General features: G+C 36.5%; 1 protein-coding gene across 1 annotated transcript; it reads right to left on the bottom strand.

Annotated features, from left to right (window-relative positions):
* Positions 1 to 241: 241 nt before the first annotated feature.
* stag2a (stromal antigen 2a) lies at positions 242 to 26,911 on the bottom strand. The gene is made up of 34 exons (XM_042007964.1): positions 26,677 to 26,911; positions 21,755 to 21,876; positions 21,559 to 21,637; positions 21,051 to 21,209; positions 18,908 to 19,004; positions 18,750 to 18,826; positions 18,429 to 18,633; positions 18,164 to 18,315; positions 16,551 to 16,624; positions 16,201 to 16,324; positions 13,250 to 13,348; positions 13,022 to 13,101; positions 12,574 to 12,681; positions 12,278 to 12,386; positions 11,953 to 12,070; positions 11,692 to 11,795; positions 11,503 to 11,595; positions 11,316 to 11,405; positions 11,010 to 11,213; positions 10,831 to 10,901; positions 10,539 to 10,626; positions 8,368 to 8,448; positions 7,728 to 7,820; positions 7,447 to 7,618; positions 7,214 to 7,353; positions 7,026 to 7,127; positions 5,084 to 5,232; positions 4,839 to 4,967; positions 4,544 to 4,752; positions 3,678 to 3,915; positions 3,457 to 3,567; positions 3,246 to 3,372; positions 2,993 to 3,070; positions 242 to 2,365 (listed from the first exon to the last, which is right to left on the bottom strand). The coding sequence occupies exons 2-34, from the start codon at positions 21,796 to 21,798 to the stop codon at positions 2,342 to 2,344; spliced, it is 3,828 nt and encodes a 1,275-aa protein (XP_041863898.1). The 5' UTR covers positions 21,799 to 21,876; positions 26,677 to 26,911; the 3' UTR covers positions 242 to 2,341.
* Between the last annotated feature and the right edge of the window lie 358 nt (positions 26,912 to 27,269).

Below are 27,269 nucleotides of genomic sequence, written 5' to 3'. Positions count from 1 at the left end.
AAAGATACAGATCATTCAAAACAAACAAAAGCCCTACTACATTGCAATTTCCCCATGAGATAAATTATTTTTTTCTGTTTCATTTGATTAATGGAGACTTCATTGTAAGCACAAATAAATGCTAATAACATTAAGCATTTTAAGACTAAACTGAAAAGAGCGTGTTTTATATTATTTAAACTTTCAATCATACACACAAAATTACTGATTGTGGATCAACAGCCATGTCATGAAATCATCACACAGTTTTAGAGGTTTTATTTTGATTCTGTTACATCTCCAGACATAAATACAAATATTAAAGGATGCAATGGGCACTTTGTAAATAGAATAAAAACACAAATTTAATATATGCAAATATTTAAATATGTATAAAGATACAGATGTATGCACATTTCAGCAGTTCAATGCAAAAAAGAAAAGATCCATAATGACAAAATTCATGTGAATTTACAGGCATTTCTAAGATTACTACTCTCATTCGCCTAACTTCAACACTACACAATCTGCTTCTCTGGTTTATGGTGTCATTCTAAAGTAATTAAGGACTTGTTTTTAACTACAATATGAACATACCATCTTTCATAAAGTCAGATTCTGCCAACCAGGCCGATACACAAAGAAAGAGAATCATCACAACAATCCACTGAGAAACAGAACAGTGGATGCATACTTGCAAATTAGTGGGTTAATGTCAGAGTAACATTCTTTTTCTTAAACCACTACCAAAAATTCACACATAAAGAAACTGCAAAAGAAAAATAAGCACCAATTCACAATATATTACAGCTTTGTAATAACATAATATACAGTTTTGATACTGTCATAGTCGACTAAAGAAGTCTCAAACTTTGTAATTTAGTGTAATTCTATATTTCATATATGTAACAGTGGTAAACCAAAAACATCAGCAAAACTGCAGACTGGAAAAAACAAACAAACAAAAAAACATACAAAACAAAAAATAAAACAAAAAAATGCCACACAACTTAATAATTTTTAAATGCTTTCTATAAATAAAAATGCAATTGTGGCGTTTTAGATATTAGTTATTATAAAATGGAAAAAAAATCAAGATATAAAAGAGATTACATGTTTAAAGTTGGGTTAAGATTTCATGAATGGCCTTGTGAATGTTTCCTATATTAAAAATATTTTTGATGCAGCCACCATTTTGTCATACAACTACATTTAAGCAATTATTTAGCTTTGCACCCATTAGTCAGTGACAGAAGAAAAGAAAATAGAAACAGCTGGGTGCATCTACAGTAACACCATTCCATTTCTATTAAAAAGAATTATTTTAGTATCTATGTGAAATAACATGATTAGAAACCATTCATTTACATTTGATTGTCATTACAAAATATCTATAAATCAAACTTATCTATAAGGTATAAAAGCAGAACACATTTCTAAAAAATACCATCACAAAGAAATCTCAGAAATTCATTTACCATTTATGGCAAGGCCTTTTTAACAGTATTACGCGCCGGTTCACATTATACTTTACTGTGTATATATTTCAATATATGGCTACATGCCATGCCAAAATCTACTGTTTACGAGTACAGCAAGTGAACATAATATCACTGGCCCCCTTTACAACATGTAGTAGCCGTGTAATAACTGCTGCTTTTATGAAACCTTACTTTTAGTTTCAGTTTAGATTGCATCAGAGACATCGATTTCAGTTTATAACTATTTCTTGAAGTATGGCTGTAAAATTACAACTGAATTGATTAACGACCTCTGTTACAAAGTGCAGTATCATTATAGTCTTAAATAACAACCGCATACAACAAGGATCACGAAAGTAGTATTTTTTTCTAAGGCTTTTCAAATTCTATCTTAGGATTTTTATTAAATGATTTTCACCCTCTTGTATGTTGGCCACTACGTATTTACATCAGAGAATTTTGAATCCACTGAATGAAAAGGTTTAAAGGTAGATAATACCAATCTGAATTTTAGCCCCTTGACAATGAAACTGCCATGCAGTGTCTGCACTGGCTCTTACATTAACCCAAACAGCTTCAAGCATCGACTCCAACAGGTCCAGCCCCGTGAAAGTTGACAACCAAGTTGCATTTAGGGCAATTTAACAAAAAAGTATAGTCTCTTCTGCAGTCTGACTTAAGTCCAGTGTGTGAAAATAGCAGAATCAAATTCAAGCTCAAGTTCTTCCTCTAAATATTAACAAAAGTGTTGAAGAGGCAAACGTTGGTGTCTCACAAGTCTTTTGAAGTAGTTCATTTCACTCCATCCTGATTTTCACAGAGAACGGTCACTTTGTTTTCCAAGGACTTTGATGACCAATTTTCCTTTTATCCAATTCATATTAGAACATTGAAACATTGAGGACCTAGAGACATAAAAAATATAACATTAATTCACAAAATTTAAAAAAAAATAATGCTTACACATACAGCAATTTAGCTTTTTGTATTTTAACTTTTTGTAGAATCAACTTTGCTTATTTAGGAACGAAAACAGTCCGGCAAACAGACAAATCCAAAACTGAGAAGAACTTGCACTTAAGCTGATTAAAAGTAAAGTATTTGAGTAATTTAATAAGACAATCGATGACTTGGCCTGTTGTCTGTCCAGGAAAAGGTCAGTCATATTTCAGTGCCACCTTTCAAATCCACAGATGAGAACTTGATGCTGAATATTCCAGCAACTTGATATTTTACTGTGTGAATAACAACTTATATTAATCATTACAGTTAAAAAACAAATGATATTACTGATGAACTCAAAATAAAAACACAGTGAAGGTCATAATAATGTCTTGAAAGTAAAGTAATTTTTCATCTTTTTCAAAAATGATTTTATGGAGCTTCTTTCTCCTACAAAACTCAACCTTTCATTCAACAGCAATCAAACTGACTAATTTAGGTCATTTCAGTATTTTCCAGTGTAGACATAATATAATAAAAATATTTTTCTAATGAAGCAAACAATATAAAATAAGAAGTTAAATGCTTACCGAATCATCCATGATAGAAGAAGGATCAAAGTAGTCTGGCTTTAGTTCGGTCCTTTCTCTGCGGTTCTTAGATGCCGGCTAAAAAGCACCAGTACGGTTAGAAAACTGCACCCCAAAATGAAACAAATATAGTACAAAATGGAAATTTACGGCTTGTCATTTAAAAAGCGAGTAGGGAATACAAAATACACAAAATCAACCATTTCATTAAAATTAATACATGTATATATCAAATTAACATTTCATTTATTACCAAATCAATGTCCATCGTGCCAAAATCCATGCCCTCATTGATGTCCTCTAAGCGGTCCTCTGATGACATCATCACATCCTCCACTATCGGCTCCTCGTCATCCTCCATTAATCCAGAACCTCGCCGGCTGTGGAGTGCCAAAAGAAATTTGTTAGTTGTTAACAAACTGATAAATGCTTTCAATGTCCTCCAAAAAGAAGTGCTGTTTTACATTGCTTGCTGCATGTGGCTCCTCATCTTAGCGTAGTGCATGCTAACCCGCTCTTGGTGCTGACGGGCTTCAGCCTGTTGCCTCTGTGTTAACATCCAAGTAACCTGGGTACTGGGGAACAAAATAAACTTAATACACATAGTTTCACTGCAGTAGCACAGGATATTCTGAACAGCAACACCTGTTCACCAGGTAAGCTAATGCAGAAAGCTTTTTAGTACTTGTAGTCTATGGACGCCTGGTGTTGATGGTGTGGCTGCTGTTGGGGAGGCACAGGCTGATGAGGATGCTGCTCTGTCGGCATGCTGAATGCAGCTACGTAGCTGTCCTCTGGCCTCATCTTCTTTGGATCCCTCAGTACAGTGGACGTGATTTGAGGTGAATGCATCATCAGTGGTGTCAGAACACTCTGCTCACGGTTTACCCAAGCTGCATCACTGCTGCTGCAGCTGTTCTCCTCTTAAAAGAAAAAAAATAAAACAAAAAACATCCATTACACTCTTTGATATATATATTTTTTGTTTTGCAGTGGCCCAGCCAGAGTCCTGACTTGAATTCAATTAAGAATCTGTGGAGGGAGCTAAAGATCAGGGTAATGGCAAGGAGACCCTCCAACCTGAAAGAGTTGGAGCTCATCACTAAAGATGAATGGGCAAAAATACCAGTGGAGACATGCAAAAAGCTGGTCATGAATTATAGGAAGCGTTTAATTGCTGTAATAGCCAATAAAGGCTTTTCTATTGATTATTGAGAAAGGTATGAATAATTCTGGACATGCCACTTTAGGTATGAATAATTTTGGGCTTGACTGTGTATGTATATATATATGTTTGTGCTTTTTGTTTTATTATTATGCAGCAGTGTGGTGAGACATTTCACACTTCAGTGGACTTGATTTGGTTTGTATACCATGTATTTCAGCTCAATTAAAATGCAGACCCAGGGCTAAAATACTATTTAGCCCCATTAAAGTCTGCTTTTGGTTAAAATCTTATATCCTCTTGTGTCTAACACATAGCCACACGCCTGTACGGAGGCCTTAAGTTTAATTTAAAAAAAGAAAAAGCTCTAGGATGAAGCTGCTCACCTTCGGGTAATTTTCTTTTGCTAGCAGCAGCTGGTTTGGACTTTTTACTTCTGACAGTGGACCCTCGACTGCTGATCCCACTGATGACCGACATGGTGTCATCATCCCCTCCAGCCTGCAGGGAATTTCTGTATGAGATGAGGGGCAGCCAGCAGTCCTCTCTCTGGAGAGCCATCTGAAATGTCATGAATCGCTCCAAGTACATGTGACTGTGGAAGTCCGGATGAGAGTCAATGTTAGAGCCTTTTTCATCAACAAGTCCAAGTTAACATTGCAAATTGTGTCTTGCACTTACACTGTCCTCTTGTCCTGTCGAATTAGTTTGCTTGAGAACTCACTCAGGATATCCAAGAACGGCAGATTAAGTGGGGGTCCCCCTTCACCTTGAGGACTAGGCTCCTTAAATGCAAATTCAATTCCATCCCTAAAACAAATATAAACATACAAACTGTAAAATTTGTTCATTACAACATATTATATGTCACAGCAGAAGCTGAATTCCTGGCAAAATTATTAGTCTATGTTCTGACAACCACTCACTTATGTAACATGGCAATAGCCTCCCTCGTCTTCAGCTGATCCAAACCAAAAGTCAGTGAGAAACGTCGAGCCAGCTCTTTTATGCCACAGAAGGCTGATGATGAGCGGTCGAAACTGAAGCCAAGTTCAGACAACATCTCATTGAATAACTACAGAGAAAAGACAACAAAAGAGCTACTTTATATTAGATGATTTTTCTTGAAAGTTTCACAAGCTAAAATGGCCATTTTATTTATATAACATTTCATTACATGTAAACAAAATTAATGAGAGAATAAATGAATGAGAAATATAAATACAAAAGTACACGCATATGTACATATTCTTTGACTTAAATTTACACACAAACACACACACTGGCACATGCACACATGAATATAAAAAATAATATAGCTGGTATATATCAACAAACATAGGCAGGACAGTATTAAATAAAAGCCTGAGAGCATACTAAAGTTTTAAGTTTGGTTTTAAATGTACACATAGCAGTAGTTGACCTCAGGTAAGCTTGTTCCAGAGAACAGGAGCTGAAGGCACCTTCCGTGGCCTTGGATCTAATTCTAGGAACAACTAAAAGACCTGCATCTGCAGACCTAAGGGACCTGATGGGGTCTTACACAGTGAGCAAGTCAGAGATGTATGGAGGGGCTGAGCCATTTAGTGCTTCATGAACCAGTAGAAGGGTTTTAAATGTGATTCATGCTGATCAGGCAGCCAGTGAAGGGATTTCAGTATATTTGAAATGTTCAAATTTTGGTATCATAGTTAGAATTCTTATTGCTGCATTTTGAATAAGTTGTAATCATCCAGTTGATTGTTTGGATAATCCTGCAAAAAGGGCGTTACAATAATCCGGCCGGCTCGGTATGAATGCATGAAACAGTTTCCCAGAGTCTGAGATATGAATTTTCAAATTTCTGATACATATTTCAGGGGGTAGAAAGTCATTGTGGTGATGTTTGTAATATGACTGTCAAAACTGAGATTGCTGTTTACAATAATACCAAGGTTCCTGACTTGCTTACTGTATTTGAGAGAAATAGAAGACAAGTAGATAAATCTTTTTTCTGTCTGACTTTTTTTTGGGATTTTGTTTGTTTTGTCTTGTACGGCACTTTGGTCAACTGAGGTTGTTTTTTTAAATGTGCTTTACAAATAAACATGACTTGACTTTTTGGCCCAACAACCAGTATTTCAGTTTTATCATTATTTATTTATAAAGAGTTTCTGGACATCCAGCGATTGATATCATTGATAAAGTCTGTGCAAAGTCAGATATTTACAGTTTTTACTGGAGAAATTTAGTTAATATTTTCAGATAAACATAAGTAATTTGTCACTGCATCACATTATGGAAGTGCTGGTGATGTGTAGTCAAGAAACTCATTGATAATCTATCACCTGTATCTGACCCAATATGTTGCTTATTGATTGTTCCATTAGTACTGGCTACGACAGAGGAACAGTTTACTTCTGATAATTAGCAGAAATGGTCAGATAAGCAACATCAAGAATATCTGTAACAGACATCAAGATCTGTGGAAAAAATCAAGTCGGGTATGTGACCTTTAATGTGGGTGGGTTTGGTGACATGTTAGAAATCAAAAGATTCCAACAAACTGATAAACTGCCTTGTATGAGGATTGTCTTTAATATCCATGTGAATATTAAAAGAATCAGAAATGACGATGCCATCAAATTTTGTGATTATTGCAAAAAGTTTACCAACTTCTGAACTGAAAATGTTCTTATACACTACAGTAATCCCACCACCTCTTCTATACTTGTGTATGCAGTGTTTGTTGGTGGATAATGTTTCCATCAGATCTACATCACCAGTGTGATCAAGCAGAGTTTCAGTGAAACAGTAAAAATGACTCAAGTCGTACCACACAGTAAAAAAGAAGCTTAGCTGAGTTTTCATCTGTTCTACAAACATTACCTTTTGTAAGCTCAATATGAGCGTCTTTGCACATTGTATTTTGTCGATTTGTCTTGTTTTGCTCATTGTTTCCTTGATAATATCTCCATAGTCATTGTAATACTGGGGAGAGAGAGAAGAAGAACTGTAAGAAAAAAAAAGAGGAGAGAAGAAGGAATTCTTTGGGTTACTAAATGATTTACACCTACTCTCATGTACTGTTTAAATATATCTGCTCCAGTGTCTATTTCAACAACATTGTAAATGATTAATTTGCAATAGGCAGCAAGGAGGTTTCTTCGCTTGTGCAGGGCCTCAATTTTACTGGCCTCATCATCCTGTTGTCCATCTAAAAAGAATAAAATAAATTAAAGAAGTTAAAAAAAGATATTTAAACAACAAATGAATGAAAGGGGGACAACACTGGGTAATGGGTTGCAACCTGTGCTGTTGTCATCATCCTGATCAATAAAAACTTGATCCAGGATGAAGTTGAGCAGCTCTGCCTGCAGAGAGGAGTCTGGTGTATAGACCAAACACTCCAGCTGTTCTCGGCCAGATGACATAATCTGGTGACTGAAGATCAGTAGCAAATCACACAGTATGGTGAAAGCCTGGAATAAACAACATTTCACTTAATAATACTGATCAAATTTTCAATTGTAGTGAAGAAAGACATTTCATTAAAAAAAGGAAGAAAGTTCAGGTTTATCATCGTCCCACCTGCTCTTTGACTGTTGTGTTGATGCCATTTATGTAACGTTGACATATTAAACAGAAAGCTCTCATTTGCTTTCTCAGTGTCACCATATCGCCCTAAAAGAAGAAGAAAGAAAAAGTTTAGTTTCACTGTCCAGCAAGTTAAAATAGTTAAATACTTTTAATTCAACAAGATATTAATTAGGATCACTTGGAGATTTATTAAATCTACAGTACATTCATGAAGAAACAGGAGCTGAACAGTCAAAAAAACATCAAAAACAGAGTCAGTATAATATGCTCAACCAGCTAATCCACATTAAAATCACTGTTCAGGAGACTGCGAATTATTAAAACCTGAAGCAGTAAAAATCTTTCTTGAAACATTTAATAAATATAACAAGTAAAGTGTCTGGTATTTTAAGACACCGTGTAACAACTGTAGTAACAGTAGTAATTTGTAGTTATTTATTGAAATTGCAAACATGAAATTAAGCAGGAAAATAATAACTGCAGCTGATGACTCTTGGAAATCAAACTTTCAAAATGTATATATGTAAAAGGGTTTTTCTGTTTTTTGTTTACTTCTTTTAACAAAAGTTCTCACCGTTTCCCATTATACAACTATTTAGTTAAATATACTAATAAGTTTAATAACTAATACCTTTATCGAACTGCCATCTGAAACCTTTGCAAGATGCCATAGGATGATGTAATGTGTGCACTGCATTGCATGAATCACAATCTGAGGGGAATAAAATAAAAACAATGACATTAACAACGTTTCACTTAGTGTTTTAAAACAGACTTAAAAACAATCTCAGTTACACAACAGGCATGAACTGTACTTGAAAAAATCGTTAGTTTGAACGTTACTGCCGCTTTCTTTTACAAATGATCCTCCAGTGCAGCCATTCTGATTGAAATATTAAAGGACACAATGAAGGTCCTTTTGCTAGATTTAAATTTAGAGAATTTGAGCATCATATCATCACTGCTGCTTAGATACTTACAGGTCATTTCATTCCATTAGGAACCTTCCTTTGTTAAAAAAAAAAAAAAAAAAACAGGCTATTTGACCAGATATTTTATCCCGGTAAACAAGCATGGGATGGGAATTGGTTTAATGACACAGTATGTCCATCTTCTCTATAATAGGTTGCTTGCTAGTACTGAACTTTTCAGACTGACCTATTGTATCACAGACCGAAGCAACTAGCAAACATTTTAGCTGGCGGAAAAGTAGTACCATGCCTTGCTATTTGTAATATGCCCACTATCCCTTGTGATTATTCTCACTTGTTACTGGCCTTTAGTTCTTTTATGTACCAACTTCTTCTGGTACTTCCAGGACAAAGGCCATGACGGAAACCGTGGAGCCTGCACAGCAGGGAAGTGAATCCCCACTACTGAGACCGACTGGATATGCATCTCGATACGCTGCCAACGATACAATACAATAATGATGCAGTGAAGCTTCCTGCCGATACGATGCGATATGATTTACCCCGGTTCTTGATACGATGCGATTCATTAATGATTTGACAACGATTTGACTTTATAAAACAGAATTTGATACAATTTACGATGTGATTCAAAACTATTCAACACAAGGAGGATGTATTTGATACTTCATTGTTTTCTATTAAGCAAACCAACTTAAAAGAATTCACTATTCATATTAATTGCAATTCAATATGGTACAGATGATTGTTTTATACCTAATTAACACCAAATCAAAAACAAAAAATGTTTTTTTTCTTTATTTTTGTTTTCAATCTCATTTTTTACTTATAACCATACATTTATTTAGGAAATCACCATTCACAAACACTCCGTTTCTCAGGTCCTTTGACTAATAGTGTTCTCTGTCTGTAATTTTACAATGTAATACAAAACATACAATTTATTAAATGTAACTTAATTATTAAGCATTTTCCAGCACCAACAATGTGCACTGCATAAATAATGCCATCATAGTGCCACGCCCATACTATCTGCCAAAATGATGTGCCTGAGCTGACACTCTTCTAGTGACTGAGCAGTGAAAGCAGAAATCATTGAAATTTATACAACAATACTAGAAGCACTCAGAGCACACAGACATCCTCCAAGCCATTGTAATTTCTTTTCTTTGTTTTTTTTTTGCTAATTATTGTTGCCATTATTGTTAGAAGCTCTAATGGCAAAATTACTCCCATCTCCCCATGGTAAAGAGTCATTTCTAATCACTTGTTCCTTATTCCATTTCTAAGATTTCCTGAAAATGTAATAAAAATCCATCCATAACTTTTTGAGTTATGTTGCTAACAGACAGACCAACGCCACTAAATACATGGCCTCCACCTTGGTGAAGGTAATAACAGTTAAACAAAAATATCTCCTCTTCATCTGCTGTCTCGCTTCCCTCCATGTTTGCTGTTAACTGCAGTTTAATAACAAAATGCCAAAAGATAGTGATGATGCATTCAAGGCACCTCGAAAACATGGGTGCTGAAAACTATGTAATAAGTGTAATAATGGATGAAGACACGCAAAGATACATTGCACATTTAGATGGCAGCTGTATCCGATGCACACTGAAGTCACCAATGCAGTCGCATATCAAATGTCTGTATTTGGACCACCAACTCAAATCAGTGATTTTCTCCTTCCCTAATGCACAAAGCACTTGGGCCAGTTTGTCCCAATGAACAGTACAAACAGGAGTAATTCTTCTCTAAACAGCATTATCTGGGGGTTTTAGTCTGTCACAGTAATTAGATTATTTCTAGCGGCATTTAGAGAAGTTGCTGAAACACTGAGGTGAGAACTCCACTGTTAGTGCTGTAATACCTGTTCAGGCATGTCCCCATTCTGCAGGCCTGTGCTGAGTAGCTGGTAGTTGCTGGTGAAAAGATCCCACTTTGAGAGATCATGTGCACTGGAAGCAGTGAAGACAATAAATGCAAATAAAAATTATATGTCAACTGCATTCATGCAAATGTTACTCTTAATATCACACACCACACAAGTAAAGCAAAATCTATTCTTTAAATGTTTGAATAAAACTAGTGATTACTAAATATTTCTGTTTTTAACAGGTTGCACTTAGAAATTTTAACTACCAAAATGTGAGATGCATTACTTGTGGAAAGCGCTGATCTTCTTAAGTGTTGACAGAACTTGATAGGCATCATCCTCATCTGGTTCTTCACCCTGACACACAGGAAAAAACCTGTGAGAAGCTGGAGTTCACCCTTGATTTTTAACCTGTAAACATGTTCTGAAACAATCAAAACTAATGAAACTCCTCAGAGCACCTACCTCTTGCAGCAAGTCCTCCAGGAGTCTGTTGAACTTATCTACCAGCTCATCGAGAAGTTGCGATCGGGCGATGTCCACACGGTTGAAGATAGTGAACTCCTCGTTGCTAAGATAGTGGTAGGTAGTAGAACAGGCCTCCAAGACTTCAGTGTCTGTGTGCTTATCTACAACCTCCCAGATTTGTCGCAGCAATGCATCCAAATGCTAAATGTAAAACCAGATTTTTTTTCTCATTGACAATGAATATAACAGACACCTAACAGGTGCAGGTGTATCAAAAAATCTTGGAAGTAAAAGCTGGCAAACCTTTTCTAACCGGCCAGTAGTGTAGATGTCAAGATCAAAGTACTTTGGTATTTGTAACAGATTGGTCACCTTATCAATATCCACACAGTACTATAAGAAGAAGAAAAAGTGGGTTAGTAGTTAGAATGCATACTTGTTAAAATTAGTCAACCCTGAGAAGGCTACAGTGCCAAACACACATAGTCACCTTTGCTAATAACAGAGGAAGTGCAACTGCAAACATCTCTGTGATCCGTGTCCGATCATCCAGCTGTGTTTTCTTTTCCTTTGCAGTCAGGACCTAATCCATCCACAAAATCTCATCAACATTAACATGAAAACATTTAAGGGAGGAAGTAAATTCTCATCATGTCAAGCATGATGATCTGATACTCACCCTCTTTCCTGTGCCTCTGCCTACAGGTGGGTGACATTCACAAGCCTGCCGAATGGCACAGAGCATGATCTCAACTAGAGCTGTCTCCTGCCGATCATTCAGGGCTATTAAAAAAAAAGATTAAATATTTTACATATTCCAAAAAGTTGTTTACACTGCAATGAAAAGACATGCTAATTGCTCATTTAAGCTCCAACTTGAAAAATCAAAATGGAAGAAAATTGCAAAGAGATTCTTTCTGCTTGTACACTGGTTCCTTACCTTCCTCTCCTGGCATGGGCTCATCCAGCAACAAGCTGATCATGGTCTCCCAGTCCTTCAACAGCTCTGAGGCGCACTCCCACAAGCTATCCACCAAGTAGGCTCCATGTTCATGGAGCTTTAACAATTAAATGTGAAAGCAATTGCAGAAAATTACACAGAAAGTAGATTTCTCTGTTAGCATCCAAAGCTAAAATAAGAATAAAACAATAAATGTAAAGGAAATCAAATATTTGCTCATAAACTTGACTATGACTTAAGTAAAGTCAGTTCAATTTTTATTTATAAGTCAATTCTATTAAGATGAGTGCAATCTTTCTGTCACCTCACTCTCCAAGAAGAAGAAGACTGTAGTCTTTATGAGGCTGCCATTTAGGCTCTGTCGGCCCCTCCTGGGTAAGCCCTCCTCCTCGGGACCTCGATGGCTGAAGAGCCTTTAATTAGCACAACAGAAAGGCTGCTAAAAATATGCCATAAAGGCAGCAGGTATAATAAATATCTGATGTCCTGTTGAGAAGCAACAGTGCTACAGGGATACTGCGGAATTGGCAGAACACCAGTCCAGATGTTTTATCTTCAGTTTATTAACATAACATGTTACTTCGATATTGCAATACTCACTTCTTAAAGAGAAATTCTCCTGCTGAAACAGCGATGGGTCGGTGTGCCGAGTAAACCAGATGATACACACTCTCACAGTCCTCTGCTGTTAAAACCTCATCACTACTCCTGTTTGATAAAATGCAAAGATTTTTATGATAAATAAATTAGTTATTAAAATGATTCTTTCTGCAATAATTTTGTGAAAAATAAAGTGTAAAAAAATCCTGTTTTGGGAATTAGGAAGACATTTAGGATGACAGTAAATTGGCATTTATGAATATTACAAATCCAAATGACATCATCTGTAAGGCCGATGGTTTTTCCACATGAACCAAAATGTAAAATTGTAATCTCTCTTAAAAGGTTAATAAATCAAGAGGACTCTCAAGTTTTATTTTCAGAACTCATATAAAAGTAGAAGATTATATTCATAACGTTCTATTTAAGAGGAGTGGAAGTTACTCACTGCAAGACAAGAGTCAGGAGTTTAATGGCTTGCACTGCAACGTCATATTCCTTGTCCAGGGTCATGGACACAATGCGATCCTGTTAGACATTATATATAGTGTTTCATATATAATCTGAATATAATCTCCGTTAACATTAGTTACTGGAATAAGGAAGTTAAAATCAAGCTATTTACTATTTTTTGTTATCTGCATATAAATATGCAATAAGTGCACATTTCCATCACCTTGAAGCGACTTGTGAAGAGCTCCAGTCGTGAGCCGAGATCTCTATTGTAGTACAGGCCTTGCAGAGCAGTCAGGCACTTCAGACGCACCTCTCCTTGCTAGGATGAGAGCACAGATGAAATAAATATTTACTGTATTTGAAATTCAGAACTCAAAAACCTTTATCATGTGTCTGTGCCAACAACATGACGATTTACAGTGCTGAACAAATGCTCTGACACTTCAGATGTTTCATAAAAGTATATCTTTTAAGCTGCTTCCACATATGTACTGGAGTCCTGAAATGATTTCCAGATATTTTGTACTGGTGACATGTGAAAATGCAAATGTCTGCAAAATGAACTGCAGAGATTTTCCACCAGGTTCCCAGTTGACTCTCTGGATCATCAGTGTGTGAGACAATGTAACAGCATGTCAGCTAACTTTTTATTCATAGACAAGTACGCCTGTGTGTTGGTAAGTGTTTGTCCTTTATGTTGACCTACATGCTGCTTTACACTCACTCCCTGCTATTGCGGATACAGTTACATGCAGTGCTCATATTAACACAACAAGGAGCCTCATCTGCTTGATGTTGCAAACATTAGGTGTTCTGGATCATATAGAGAATGTGCACCAACGTCATCAACGCACAGAATTGTGGAAGTAATTTGCCAATTTTGGGTGAACCCACGGTTTGTTTACATCAGTTCAGCAGTGGTCTGTTGTCTTTTTAATCGGTCTTATTCAGAATTTCTAACGAGCATTTCATATGATCATTTTTTCACTGAGTTGTGTACTCCTGAAGCAGAAGCAGTAGCTTTGTGATCAGAGAACAAAAAGGAAATTAACCAGCAGATTTTCATCCTCCGTTTCCGTCTTGGATGCAGCGCAGTGATAAACACACCACAGAGAACAGTGGACTTCTGCAGAAATTCTTCCAAGTGATGTGCTTCTGACTGACCGTGGTTTGGATGTAAAGGACAGTTTGGGCTGCATGTGAGCAGAAATAAACATGGCTGCATTTACAAAGTATCAGCTAGGTGAACTGGATGATCAGAGAACAGGTGAGGGGGTACACCTGAGAATTTATGTAGAAAGGGTTACTGGCTGCAGTAATAAGTATGTGATTTTAAATGCAGCGGTATTGATCTGGATGACACTTCCATGTACAAATGAGAACAGCGCTTACCTCACCAAGACTGTGATCATTTGTTGTTCTCTAATTAATGTGAGACCAAGAGTTGTTCTGTCAGACATTCAGGATTGTTTACTCTTCAGATATTTCAGAGTAGATATAACATCAGTAGTTTAATGTGGTAATTAAATATACTTCCTCATAATTTTGATCGCTTTCATAGTTTCATTACTCCTTTTGCTTAAGCAAGAAGCATTAAATTAATTAATCCTGTATATTTAGACATATGTATTTTCCTTTTAAAATGCCCTGAATATATAAATTTATCAGAAATCAATCCACACAGATGAACAGATAATTTATTTGATTTCAGAATCAAAATATCACAACATTAATGTTTAATTAACATATCATTTCCAGTATAATGTTTGTAGACTCGCAGGTCTGTTTGTAAAATGGTTGTAAGAACATTTAACGATCGGTAGTTTTCAAATTAATGACAGGTGTACGAACTTACACCAAACACAAGGTAAACACCTGTCTGAGACTGAAACTGGTGGCAATGCATCTAAACCTCAACTTCAACATTGTTCAACAGATTCTAAGGAAATAATTTACTCATAATTAGTTTTTCTGCATCTTAACGACTCTTCGCCTCTCGTGAGTTTATTGTGAAATGGGCGTTTTTTGTTTTTAAAGCGTGTTTTATACACGTTTTTAAACACAATTTACTAGTGAGAAACCTGACAGTGTAGATGTAAACAGTAGCCGGGTCCACCCAAAATGGTGGCAAAAGCTGCAGCGATGTCGCATTCCCATTCTTTATACTACCTGTTATGCAGTCTAGACAGTTATTCTCCTGCACCTCCTCCCTCACATTTCCAGCCAGGACAGCGCAGTTCGAGCAGAAAACCCCTGCTGTGATGTACTTGTGTAAACTGCAACTGTGGAAAAACACTGAAAATAACTGTAGAGACTTTGTCCTGAAAATTCACCAAGCCTTTTTAACTACAGTAGACAAAAGCAAAGGAACTCATCCATGTAAAATATTTGCTCTTCTGCATGGGTGCTCTACAGTGAGTTGAAATTTTGAAATATTTGGTTTTAACGTATGGCAATGTATCCGCAAAATACTCAAGAAAACTAAAGAGGAACTGTATATAGCAGGAAGCAACAACCCTTCTCCTTTATGTCCACACATCAAGAACTGAGGAAACCCAAAGTTTGTAGGGACTTTTTCAGGTCCTACGCCAGCGTAGGTACTTTCAAAAAAAAAAAAACAAACAAAAAAAAATCAATAACAAAACATTGTTTAACTGGACTGTAACTTCTCTAAATGGCTACTGGAGTAGTGAAAGACATGCCTACAAGTAGGTTCATGGCAGTTTAATGTTCACCATCAGCCGTGAAACTTTATAAGGACAGTTATGCACTTTTCCTAATCATATTTAGTAAATCCACTTTGGCATAGCTTGACTTTAATCAAGTTGTCAGGTAACTGCAACCACTCATGGAGGTAGGATGCACCTGAGTTCAGCCGCAAGCATCAAAAGGATTTAAATACTGAAAGGTTAACAGAAACTCAAAAAGCTGTTTCTTTCTTCATTTTGGTATCAACAATAAACTCATGAGAAAAAAAGATCAGTCTGAAACATGACACAATGTGGAAAGCTTGAAATTGTCTTTTACATTTATGATAACAAACTGTTCACTCTCAACAAAACTATTAAAAAAATCCAAACTACCCTATTCCCTTTTAATATGACTCTTCATCTGTAGAACTGCTACATAATTATGCATCATTGTCAACATCTGTCTTTTCTGTTCACTCACCTTGTCATGCATTGTCCAGCCTACATACTTCAAGTAACTGTCATTGAGGAAGGCGTCGCTGTACAGCTTCATCCACACTCCAATCTCCTCAATACAAATTGCTCGGATTTCTGCAATTGCATCTCTGGAAAAGGCAAAGATGAATTCAGTTCAGCCATTAGCTCATACTACGCTCTTTGGTAAACACAACTGGTCAAATTTATTTAAAATTAGTATGCACTCATACTACCAATGACAGTAACTTAACACTAGAGGGTGCCAAAATGCCATAAGTGAATAGTAAAAGGTCTCTTTATCAGTGAGATTAGAGACTCATGAGTTCTAGCAAAGGTGTCAAGGAATCAACGTACCGATATCTGTGAACAAACACTCCCTTGAAAATGGCATTCATCATGTTTTCAATTTCATCTTGATTTTCTTGAAGCTGGAAAAAAAAAAAAACATGATTTTGTTTAATTTGTTTTTTAAATGACGTCATGATAAAAATCCCCCCCTTAGGTTTTGCAGGAAAAACTAATTATGTAATTATTTCCCCATCCACAGGTTTCCTTTGTATAAATGCATCTTACTAGAGTTTCTTATAAAAATTATTTCAAAATGCAGATTTGAACAAACTCTTTAGGAAGTTGACAGCAGAGGAGAGTTTCTGCAAGATTCACCGGACGAAAAGGAAAATATGCGTGTTCACAAAATATTAATAGAACAGTTGCCAAAGAAGATCAGTGACATATTTAACCAGCAATAAAAGGAGAAAGTGATTTAACATAGCACGTTAGATTTAACATGAATAATGTGACAAGCTATCTAGGGAAAGTTTCAGCCGCTCAGATGCTGAACTGAGCTTTCAGAAAGAAAACTAGTAATTTGTAATATCAAATAGACAAAACCAGGTGATTATTAAATGCAAATAAAGTTATTTTATTTGTTGTCTTGAGACAACAATAAAGAGCAAAACGAGCATTTGGTTTAGGAAAAACAGACTTATTTCTTTGGTCCTCAGGAAAAGCAGGCACATTCACAGACAAATACATGCAGGAGAGAGAGCACGGAGAGCCAGAAGAGAAAAAAGGATGAGACGAAGGAAGGGTGAGAGAAAAGAAGAACAGATATTCAAAGCAGCGAAAAAAAAGTAACATACTGTGTCCTTTTTATATGGCAAGACTCTTCTCGTGTGCAACCAACTCATGCATATTTAGACAGAATATCATGTTACTATGCAAGTCCTGCACTAAAAATGAAAAGCTGAAGTATTATCATCAGAATATACTTATCAAAGTACTGAAAGTTAATCATTGTGTTCATTACACATTTATGTGGATGTAATTATAATTTATGAATACTGTAGTATATTTCAAACTGCTGCAAGGTAACAAGTAACTATAACTGCAAAACAACAATACCAAGTCATCTGCCTGAGGCAAAGACACAAAACCTAACAACAGTTGCAGCTGAATGTCTTGATGAGTTTGATTAGCCACAAGACAGCACCCCCTTTTACAATAAGTCTTTTCAGACCAGGAGGATAGTTTCAAATCCACCAAGGCTACAGCAAGTCAGCTGAGTCAGTTTCACTTTATTTCCTGTAATTTCTTGCTTATGTTTCACTTTTTTTAAGCATAACAGCTCTCGTGTTGTTCAGTCGTCCACTATCACAGCAGGGAAGCAATAACATAGGCTGCGTGTCTATTATCTGCTTTATGTTGACACAGAAGTGACAGCAACAAATCCAATCAAGAGGCTAAATAGTGTATTATTAAAAATGAAAAGAAAATTAGACTATTCTGACGATTATATTATGATCCTGTCTAATCTCTGGATCACACAGTAATTTAGAGGATTGATTTGTTTCTAGTTTGCATTCATTTATTTGTGGAAAGCCAAATTGTAATCAGTTCAACTAAAAATCCATTAACTCTGCAGCTTTGATTGTCAGTGAAGTTGTGTTTGACATTTTTTTCCTCACCTCTTTCCGTTTTTGTAATAGGAGTTCCAACCGGTCATTGGCCCTTTTAGCAATAACTTTGTTCCTTTCCGCCTCATACTGTCTCTGTGTGTTGTCCATGTTGATGCTGAGGTTCAGAGCAACATTTACCAAGGCTGTCATCAACTTCATGGCTAGTGAAGACAACAAAATTTCAACATGTCTAATGGAGAAATATACCTGAGAACAACAGTACAAACATACGGATGCATGGAGAGGAAATGCACAGCACCGTGGTTACACTGACCTGCTAGTGTGCTTGTGTGTCTGAAGGCCCTGACCTGTGAGTCAGACAGGCCGGTGAGAAGTGAGATGACGGTGTCCATCATATATTCGTCGTAAATGATGCTGTACTGACATTGTCGTACAAGGACTGCAATGAAGTCACAGAAGTTTATCCTGAATTTCTTCCACTGTGGTCCTGAGAGTGTTAATGGATAGTCACCGCTGTCCTGTTTGATGATATCAGACAAACAAGCATGTTCAGGTTAAGACTACATCAGTTTAAATACTGACAAACATCTCTCATGATACCTGGTTTCAAAAGAAAGACAGAAGCTCACACTACCTCATCAAACTCCTCTGTCATCTTTCGGATGATTTCTGAGTTTTGCATATGTCTGAACATCTCTCCACTCACAGCGCCTATATAAAGAATCACACGATTTCAGCTAAGTTAGGGAAGTGATTTGCTTCAATCACACAAGCATCATGTCAGATACCTACCTTTACAGCCAGAGCACTGAATGAAGAAGTTGATTAAGTCCAAAAGAGCAATATCCCTGTGTTGTTTATAGGCTTCAATCCAGTCATCAACAACAGACTAATAAAAAAAGATATAGGAAAAAAAGCACAACATTTATAAGGTAATTTATAAGGTGCATAAGGTATTTATTGCATAAGGTAATTTATGTAAAACCTAAATATAAATGCTGAATTACTTTAACCATTATGACCTGGTCTGCTTTTAAAGTATAAGCCAACAGACAGCATCACTTCAATGACTTACTGTAAAATTGGGAGTAGAATACATCATATTGTATAAACAATATTATATTTCCCTATCAACAACAATAACATTTTTCTTCCCAGAGTGCTGGCCTCCTTGCAATTCCTCGAATTTCCAGGACCAGAATGAGAGAGATCTTGTAGTTTTACATGCCTCTCTTTTAACCATCAGCCAGTCAATGTGCAGGACACAGAAACTACCAGGTTTAAAGATGAGGCTTAAAACTTATACTGAATTGTTGAGAAAGCTTTCTGTTCATTTATTGCTTTTGTGCTCTCTGGTATTTTGATAAAAGAATTCCTGCTTTTATCACCATTTATATTGGTATTCACTGTTATTACCTCTGCCAAGGCGGAAACATAAATGTTAGAAACATAAATAAAAACGTGATGCACAGATTTTGATTCAATTTTCAGGAAATCTCCAAAAGGAATAAAGAACACATAGGGCTGGGCGATATGGCCTAAAAATAAAATCTCAGATTTTTTTCCTTTCTTTTACAAAACATAAATAAACTTATCAAAAACATTTATTTATTCATATAAATGAATGCCAGCAAAAATAAAGCATATAATGTCATAACTTTTCCACCATATAAACGGCTTCATATCTTACATAGAAGTATGCAACACAACTGTATCCATGATCTCTTTCCATTTGGATCTTTAACATACAGGATCCATTGCAGAAATAATTCCCCTGATGAAGGTTGTCTCTTAACTTGAGTTTGTGGGCTAAAGTTGACTTCTGCATCTCGTAGAGAGCATCACTGAAAATCTGTCAGACAAACACCGTTCTGGTGTGGAGGGAGAGCTAAGTCTGCTGCTAACTATGGAAAAAAATCCTGATTTTCATAAAAATAAATCGTCAGAAATGGAAAATTCGATTTATCGATTTTATCGATTAATCGCCCAGCCCTAGGAACAAATGATTCAGTTTTGGGGGTGGTCCGGATCACTGCCTGGATCCAGAGATTTTTTAAAGGATTCCTTACAGGCGCAGTGCAGGTGCACACATCTGTAAACATCAGGGAACTTTATCACATCCAGGTCTTTCGTCTGAAAACAAAAGGTTGCTAAAGTGTAACACCCTTTGGTTTTCAGCATTGATCTTAATAGATTTTCTTAGACCTTTTCTTAATAGATTTTTCGTAGAGTTTCCTTTAAATATGCCGAATAGTTGTGTTGTGGTTGGCTGCCAAAAACATAGTAGTTCCACAAACAACAAGAGATCGTTGTTCGAACCATTGAAAAGACACAAAAGCCCAGAAGGATGTGATAACTGGCTAGTGGCTATCAAGCGTGTCAATGCTGACTCTACACCTTGGAGTCTGAAATATTCGATAATTTGTTCAGATCATTTTGTGACTGGTGAGTAAAACATTTATTATGTTACTGTTTAAAACTTATGGTATTTGTGCCAAAAAATACCATGAAATAGTTGGTTACAGTAACCATGGTGGTTTTAGCGAAGTTCTCCATGGGGAGATTGAGATCATTTTAAAGCTTCCAACTCATAAATAAAAAAAAATAATGGCCACAATCATTGACAAAAGAAAAACAATTACAATGGCTTGGCAGAAGTCTGTGCCCTCTGAGTGCTTCTATTTTGCATTTTGCTTTTATTATTGTCAATTTTTAATCTTTACTGAATTAATTTTGTTTGAATTATTTTAAGTGTATCATTTTGTGTTTTTGTTTGCTCTGTAAAACACTTTGAATTCCTAATACATGTTTAATAAAGTGTTATATAAAGTTAAGCTGAGTCAAGATGAGAAATAACACTACCACAAACATTTTCAGCGCCAGAACAGACTGAAAGTTTAAAATGAAAAATAAAAACATACAGTAGTGCCCCCACCTGTGTGGCGCTCTTCCCCATTTTAACCACCTCAAATAGGGTCATATTCTCCATCCCATTCTCCTGATGGTGGCCATTCACCCAGCCAAGCCCAGAGACCTTGCCTGGTCCCCCACCTTTGGTCTTGTCTCCCAGGGCCTTTTTCCCCCTCCTCGCTCCCTGATGAGAGGAAGGGTGTTTGATAGAAAATGAAAGCCTTATTATGGTATCACAACTCTCAACAGCAGTGACATGGCAGACTTAAAACAGTATCTGATTACTGTAAATCAAAAATAAGTGAGACTAAAATCACATTACAGACATTTGGTGCAAACAATGATTTAGTATTAACTTAATTGCAGGTCAAAGTGAGCTGCAGTATAAAATCACACTCTGAGCCCTGCAATACACTGGAAACAAAAAGAGGCTGTTTTATTGACTTCCACCCACTGCATGAGGGGTGTAATGTACTGCAAGCTTGTATGAGCCTTTCTGCTCATTATCTGGCATAGAAAATTGAGAAACATACCATTCCCTTTCCTGCCTTTGTATTTTTCCCATCTGGATCCTCAAAGTCAGCATCTGAAGACAACTGTGATTCTGTCTCTCTGTGCATAACAAAGAAATGCATTACAACTACCAAGAAAAGTTAACACAAACAAATGTGGTCAGAAGGAAAACATAACAATGTTGGTGTACAACAACCACAAACATCCTCTTCTTACTGAGTAAACTGAAACTCTGCGTGCAAATCCTGCGCTGCTATCATTTCTTCAACATTTTCTGGAACTTCTGTAAGTGCTGAACTGCTCTGGTCCCCAAGCAAAAAGTACCGCTTCAGCAACACCTAAAAAAAACACATAGAAAGAGAAATTTATTGAAGAATCATATTACGAACAATAATAATCATATACTGTAGGAGACTTAAAGGAAGACATGCAAGGGGAAGGGACAAAAGGAGTTATTATTCAAATGCAGAATAAACCTAAAACCATTTTCAAAAAATCTGTAAAAAAAAAAGAATTTATTCACATTTTCACCCTTTACTGTCTTGTGATTATTAAGGAGTGGTTTATTTAGATGAGTAGAAAGTGTTGCCACCTCTTCAGCCAGAAATTATAATTTTCAAACAGCTGGTGTCCATCTTCAATCAATGGACCGAGTATAAGAGTCAAAACTGCTTTAAGATTCATCATTCCTGTTTCCAAAGGAACTCATGCTTGTCTATAGTCAGAGGGAGCACACCACACCTCAATACAGTGTTTACAGTTGGCAGCTTGCCTCCAGATGATTTATCTTCCGGTGAACTCAAGTACCTGTAAGCTTGACAGCAGATGTAGATAGCCTTGCTATGGTATCATTATGGCTCAAAAATCTGATAAAGCCAGAGTCGAGCAAATTTAAATCAAATCATCAAATCAAATTTTATTTATAAAGCACTTTACAACAACCCTAGTTGATCAATGTGTTGGACAGAGATAAAAATAAGAATAAAAACATAGCATGCTTATAAATGATAAACTTGTGATGATCACAAGTTTCTCAAGTGACACCACTATCGTGTCAAAGGCTGATCTAAAAAAAAAAAAAAAAAGGGTTTTCAGTCTGGCCTTAAACAGGGTTCAGATCCATGATGGAGCCTAACTCCAGCAGCAGAGAGACCGAAAGTTTCGGGCCTGCTACTGTAAAGTTCAGTGATTTGCTTAGAAACATGTAAAATGTTAGAATTTTCATCTAGAATTAATTAGTTATTTTTCCCTATGCTTAAACTTGTTAAAAGACAGTGCAGCTGGAGCAGAGTGGGTATTTAAGAAAAGCAAAAACCCATCTCAATCTAATTATGTACATGTTACAAAATAATTGCAAACAAATACCAGTCAGAATAAGAAAGGAATCCATTCTGAAGATCAAATTTATGCCCAGTAGACTGACGGGTCAAAGTCACATCTCATGCCATTGTTACAGGCCTGCACATGACTGTACTGGAGTTATACGGGACCCCACGGCAAGTCAGAGTGCTGTGAGCAAACTAAGAATCAATGTTTCTGGAGTAATTACAGCCAGTGGACACCCAGTGGATTTAATTTGTGTGAACAGAGTTACTGCTACATATGTAATTTTTCCCTGGTAAATTTACACAGCAGGATTCCAGGATTAATAAAAATTCTTAAGATTCTGAAGTCTAATTTTACATACTTTGTGTTGGTTTTGATTATTCAGGTTTAGTTGGGTGGTTAATACATTTTTCTTTTGAAATAATGCACTGAATGTTACACAGCAGTTATAGTTTAATCCACAGAAAGAAGGGGGGCAACAATCTGGCAAGAACAGGCGTTCACACTTCAATAAGTAAGGGATAATGCCCGACGAGGTGTCCATTATCACATTATCATAAATTAATGGACGACGCGCAGACGTGTACCGTCCAATGCGGGCAGAGGATGGTTGCCTCCGTGAAGTCCATTAATTTATGATAATGGACACCTCAAAGGGCATTATCCCGCTTATACCATGGTCACTTACAAAAGAAAAAATATTAAATAAATTATTAATGTGTTAATGTTGTTTTTTTACTATTAAAATCGTAAGTTTTTCACAAGAAGCGGCTGAGTGGACTATTTCATTGTGACATGTTGCCAAGGTACCCAGCTCTGACACAGAACCTGCAGCTCGGTCGGCCGCAGCTGTCGTATTAGACCTGATCAGTGGAGGGAAGGTAAGGTGATTGCTTAACGTTATGTTACGTGATACAACATATCATTTCAGAGGGCGGGTGAAGCTCTTACAGCTTGTGTGTGTCCAGAGGATGATGCGACATTTTCTTTCAAAGTTCACAGATAGTTTCCTAAATCGTTTTTATTGCAAGAAATATTATCCACCATTTACTCTGATCATTAAATATGTATCAAGCAAGTAAGTCTATCCTAAATCATTTTTATAATATTATCCACCATTCACTCTGTAGCAAGAATGTAAGTAAGGCAATCAAGACAGAAAGAGAGGCGACGACCTGTTTAAAATTAAATGCAACATTGCAGTTGATCGTGACATTTCATAACGATACTGGCATGTACATAGTGGCGTTTGAAGGACAGAGATTTAACGTTTGTGGACCATGACACCTGACATGATCTGGCGTGTCTGCAGCCCGGCGTCTGAGTTTCTGTTGCCACGGTTACCAACTACCGTTTAGTCTATTTGACCAGAACTTCTTTCATATGTGTCCATTATCACTTTTTAATGGACACCCTCCAGCCAGTCAGAATCGTGTTTTCACCCAGACCATGGTATAAACTTTATTAGTCCAAATCTACCCTAAACAACGTATTTTCATTTCAAGTTCATTTTTCCAAACGTGCAATATTTTCACAACATGTGGCCTAAAGCAGCTGAAGACTAACTGCTAATCACCATTCAAGAGAGACCAACTCTGTATGACATTAGCACACCCTTGCATGTTTTTTTTCTGTATTTGTTTTTAAAATGACATGGTAGTGTTTTCAAATGCTTCTTTGTTTGCCCAGATGCTGCCTATGCATAGAGACCCAGCAGGCACTAGTTCTTCACATCTGTTTTGTGTTCTTGCACCCTTACACCTCAGTGGACATGCAAAAAGACCCATAGCCAAAATAATATTTGCTATGGGCCATTCAAGTTCTGGGGGAATTTGCCAACTTAGCAAGATTCAATTAAATAGAACCCTGTTTTTATTTTATTTTCAATATTTCTTATGACAGGACAAAACTGACATGAAAGATACATGTCATTGCTATTAAAATTAACATCCAGTCTATTAAAAAAATTAAAAATCAGTTATGAGATAATAATAGTTAGAATAACTGAACTGCTTTTAGTTTAAGCATCTTGATGTTGTGTCTGCTGGTGCTGATAAACAGCAGGTGTTAATCTTATAATACCTGTGTTTCCCTGATTTGTTAAGAGGTCAGCTGTATGGGGGGAAAAAATAAATCACAGGCAGTTCTGATATCACTGTGCACTTATTTTAAAATCCAGCTATCAAGAAAAAATGCATCATATTTGCAAAGATATCTGTTGCTCTTTTTTGTTTTGGATTATTAAATGTCTTTTTACAGCAGATATTTTGACTTGATAAACAAGTAAGGCCCAGATGTAATGAATATTAATGATAGCCTATTTCCCTTTAGTGACCCAGCAAATCTCATCATATAAAATCAGATTGTTATGTCTCATTTTTGCATTTTGCATAGTCTCATTTACTGACTGCTGCTTAAAAAAAATCAAACAACCCCCCCAAAACATGTTTTTCCTGTCACACATTAATGGAATCCATCAGAACTCTCACCCTAACACATTCACAGCCAAGGGGTGGAAATGCATCTAATAATAAATAAATAAAAATTAAAAAAGGCCAAGTGGAGGGAGAAAGGTTTGGAACCTACAGTAAAGTTAGATTATCAGGTTTAGTGTAAAAAAACAGAGCAGAAAATTAATATTTGATTCTGTACACTGCATCACAGAAAATATTACCATGTATGTTCTTCTGTGAGAAGAACGGAGTACTACAGGAGTCCTGTCTTCTAGGAATGGGAAATATTAAACTGGCTGCATAGTGTTAAACTTAGTTGACACACCCACAGACAACGTTTATGTTGTCCTCTTAGTATGTATGTTTATATGAAGCTGTTACATCACTGTATTTATATACAAACTTAAAGTTTATGTTTTGAACGAGAATATCAAGAAATTTCCAAAGCAATGCCATACAATAGGCAAAAAGTCAAGCGTATTATTATGGCTTGGAAAAACTGTCAGTGACTTACAGTGAGCGTTACAACGAGTATTTTGACTGAGTAGAAACATGCGGGGAAGTGTTTACAAAAACGGATAGTAATACCACCACATAAACACGACAGGTTTGCTCTTGTACGGCATTGACCAGGGGACTGACTTTGGACACATAACACCTTAAAAGGAAATGCATACTGGGTCAAAGGTCCTCGATGGTAGTTACTTTCGCGGATAAGTTACATAACGTTGCCATAAGCATTAATGACACGTAACCATGTAAGTAATTTCGAAGTCGCTTGAGACCTCAAACTAGCTAATTACGCATCACTTCTGACAGGCGCAGTTGTATACTTCCTAAATACAACACGGTTACAGATGTTTGGGAAGCAGCGATTCCTGCTAACTCTGATGTCTGTTTGACGTGCAGTCTTGGCTATGACGGCAAAGCAGACCTGACTAAAACGACCCCAATGCTAGTGAAAACAAATGTTAGTCCAAGGCAATCAGCGTCTAACCTGTAAACTACATCTTGAACATTTTTTTTACTAATATATCAGCACAGAGTTAGGGATGTAAAGTTAAGGAATTAATTTAGAATGTTGACATAATATCAACATGACAATAGTTGCTAGCTTGGCTAGCATTACCGTTAGCAGAAGCTGACTAAAAAGAGCGTTAGCATACCAGAAACTAGCTGGAATCGCATGACGGAATTATTTATTGCGTTTATTTTAAGTTATGCGGATAGAGAGATATTTCTATGATAATTACTGCAAGTGACACTTCTCTCACGTGCCTGGTCAGTTCCCAAATACAGCAGCATCAATGACAAACTCTCTCGATGTTAACGTTAGCTATCCGCCATTTTACAACTTACCTCGTTTTAATTCAAAGACGGACAGAAACCAAACAACCCAGCCGTTGCGGGCTTTGCACAGGGGATGCTCTCATCAATTCTCTGTACAGACTGTCATTTTTCTTCTCTCAAAATTAATGGCAAAATTTATTTTGCTAGAGTTAAGAAGCTCCTTGGTGGCTAATATAGCAGGGTACAGTGTGTATTTTCGTCTTATGCATGCAGCACACACACCACCTGTCGGCGTTATCGTGAACTGCAGACTAAAGGTGCCGTGCCTTTTCTCCTATTTTTGCAGCCATAGAGCGACACTCGCCATGGGACACCGTAACAAATGGATTTAATTTAACAAGGCTAATAGATTTTATCGTAATATATTAACCTAAACTGATATATGCCATTTTGCTTGTCTGTGAGTGATGGGGTGGCCTGTAGCAACTTCAAAGAAAAGTATAATTTGCAGCGGAAAGTAGGAAAATAGATCAAGTTTTGCTTTTATTATTTTATTATTTTAAAATTATAAATGATGAAGACTAAGTGAGTGATGTCCTCCAGACAGGGGCATCTTAAGCTGTCACATTTAACAGTATCTGGTGTGATCCCCCTGTGTACAG

The sequence above is a fragment of the Melanotaenia boesemani genome, chromosome 15 (genome assembly GCF_017639745.1).
Source record: "Melanotaenia boesemani isolate fMelBoe1 chromosome 15, fMelBoe1.pri, whole genome shotgun sequence".
NCBI lineage: Eukaryota > Metazoa > Chordata > Actinopteri > Atheriniformes > Melanotaeniidae > Melanotaenia > Melanotaenia boesemani.
This window is presented reverse-complemented; position numbering and strand designations above follow the sequence as displayed.